This window comes from Arachis ipaensis, chromosome B02, assembly GCF_000816755.2.
Source record: "Arachis ipaensis cultivar K30076 chromosome B02, Araip1.1, whole genome shotgun sequence".
Taxonomy (NCBI): Eukaryota; Viridiplantae; Streptophyta; class Magnoliopsida; order Fabales; family Fabaceae; genus Arachis; species Arachis ipaensis.
In genome coordinates, this window is record NC_029786.2 from 106,294,319 (window position 1) to 106,297,127 (window position 2,809).

A 2,809-nucleotide genomic window follows, 5' to 3' on the forward strand; every position below is an offset into this window, starting at 1 on the left:
TCCACTTTAATGTGTTGAGCTGCCTTTGTTTCAAAAAAAAAAAAGTATTTGTTAGGGAAACCAAGGCGAGGAGAGGAGGGAGTCGAGCCCTGTGAAGTCGACGGCGGTGGAGGTGCCGAGACCGAACTGCGGAGAGAACCAGAGACAGCGTGCTCGATGCGGGAGGAGTGGCGCTTCGATTTCTGCAGCAGTAGGGAGGCTAATCATCATTCACCATTCGCAGCCTGAAGCCGGGTCGGGTGGATCTTCTGTGTTGTTTGGGTCTGGGCCTAGCTGTGGGCCCGTTGCCCTGACCGAGAAAAAGAAAAGAAAAATAAGTATTTGTTGTCACTACTCACTAGAGTTAGAGTCGTTTAACCCGAAACGCAAACAACTTCACGTAAACGACATCAATTCTTCAACAGAATGAACAGCAAGTAAGTTTAAACTCAAAACGCGACAAAACCGAACCTTACTCCACGTTCTTCTTGGTTGGCTGGCATAGTCTGTTTTCAGAATCTTCCATGGCGGTTCTTCGAACACTATCTTCAACACGGGCGCCGTCGGTGGTCGCGGCCGCGATCACAGTGGTGGTTCTGGCTGTTGCTGCAGTTCCTGCATTCGCCGGAGACACGAACGGAGCGTACTCTCCCTGTACTGACACGCGCGTGCAGAGAAACGATGGTTTCACTTTGGGAATAGCGTTTTCTTCGAAGGATAAGTTCTTCAATGGAAACGTTCAGTTGTCTCCCTGTGATTCGAGACTTTCTCTTTCGAATTCGAATTCGCAGATCTCTGTGTTCCGACCTAAGGTCGACGAGATCTCGCTGCTCACCGTCAATTCCTCATCCTTCGTTGCGGTTCGTTACTCTTTCAATTTTCCGATTTTGAGTTTTAACTGTGGAACTGTTCGATTTTGGATATTCTGGTTTGTGCTGTAGTAACTGAATTCAATTAGGGCTTGGTTGAAGTTTTAATTTAGGTTAATTTACCTGCTATTGAATTTTATTTCAATATTTGGAGTTTTCAGGCTTTTGAATATGGATAGTGGAATTATTGGTTTAGATTTTTGAGTTTCAAGTTTGTATAATTGGAGATTGAAGTAACTGAATTCCAATCAGGGAAAGTTTTTCCTTTCTTGCAGAATTTTTTGAAAAATTTCCCCTACTTTCATATTATTTTGGATTGTGTTGGCTTTCATAACAATGCAATTGTTGTGTTCTTTTTTTGTGTGCATATTCTGATATGGAGAACTAGAAAATTGTTGAATTGGAGAATTTGGAAGGAAAATTACTGAACATTTGTTTGAGGCAGCAATGGTGTGAGAGTTAGGCTTTGAGAATTTGAGTGAATATGAAAATCGAAATATTTGTTTCACTCCACTTTCAATTAGTTTCTGATTTTAAATTTTCCAGCTTCATGATTTCTGCATTCTCAAACTAGCATTGCTAATGTTACAAGCAAAACATAAATATCTGTGGCTCCTTGATTGATCCCATTTGGTTCATAATACCATGCCCTATTGTGGATTGACCTGTATGGCATTGTTGTTGATTTTGTTGTCTCGGATCTCATACTAGTTTTCTCGGTCCAGGATTCTTATGGCTATATGGTTGCATTTGCTGGCCGGAAATACGCGGCAAGGTCTCCTCCTGCTTTTATTGCAAACAGCTCATTCACCGTGACCAGTTTCACTCTTGTAAGGAGATTCATTTTGAGGCTTATTTTTTCAATATTTGCGTGTTTTATTTGATTTCCATGATCATAGATCCTCACTAAGAACCAATTGAAATGCCATTATGCAGGTCCTTGAGTTTCAGAAAGGCAGGCTGCAAAATTTATATTGGAAAAGAGATGGGTGTGCTAAGTGCTCAGGTAACTCCAAAGCTGTGTGTCTAAACAATCAGGATTGCGCGCTGCAAACTTCAACCTGCAAGAGCCATGGAGGATCCGTGGATTGCAGCATAGGAATACAATTGGCATTCTCCGGCACAGATGAACACCTTAGAGCTCTCAACTCTTGGTATGAAGTGAAAAACCTTCGCCAGTATTCACTCTATGGCCTTTACTCGAATCTCAGAGATTCCCTCACTAGCCAGTATGACAAGTTTTTCTAATTCCCTTCTAGTTCTTTTATTCATTTCGTTTGTAGCAATATATATGTTTAGTTTGGTTCTCTATCAACTGGATACGCTTGCTGATCATTCCCTTCTAAATATATCTGTATGAATCTTGAACAATGGCGTGTAAATTTGTATACCAAAGGTTAAGGTTACTTTCAAATACTGGATAAAGTAAAGTACTTCACTAATATTCCTATACCAGTACTTATGAAGTTAACTGCAGGAAACTATGCTTCACATCCCTATCAAATGTTGGAAGAGAGTTAGCTGGTTTGGTATATATGAGATAAAATGAGTACAATATTCATTTTTGCCAATACTATATTTGAACCTTCAACTCAATTACTCAAATCATGTGGATTTGTTCATAACTTTACATTTGATCAATATACAACCAGATAGCCTTTTAGTTCTAATTGAAAAAAGGGTGATAAAATATTATTTTGCATCTAATCATTGGTAAGGGGCGATTGAATAAGGAATCTTTTAGTCTTAGTTAAAGAGGAGAATTATCCTTGAAGGGGGAAAAAAAAGAAAAACTCAAGAATCAGATGAGTGATGAAGATGGCAAACAATGAGAGAGTAATGGGTTTGCATGATGACAGAAAGAATAATGGAACCTTAACAATTATTTTCAACACAAAATATGATTAACCATTCCATCATCTTTCAACTAGTGATTAGTGTATATGAATGTAATGCTCTTA

The 2,809-nt window shown here is 39.3% G+C and overlaps 1 protein-coding gene across 1 annotated transcript; it reads left to right on the forward strand.

Moving 5' to 3' along the window:
• Nucleotides 352–2,344, forward strand: LOC107626317. Its single transcript, XM_016329175.2, has 3 exons — nt 352–839; nt 1,574–1,678; nt 1,785–2,344. The coding sequence occupies exons 1-3, from the start codon at nt 504–506 to the stop codon at nt 2,094–2,096; spliced, it is 753 nt and encodes a 250-aa protein (XP_016184661.1). The 5' UTR covers nt 352–503; the 3' UTR covers nt 2,097–2,344.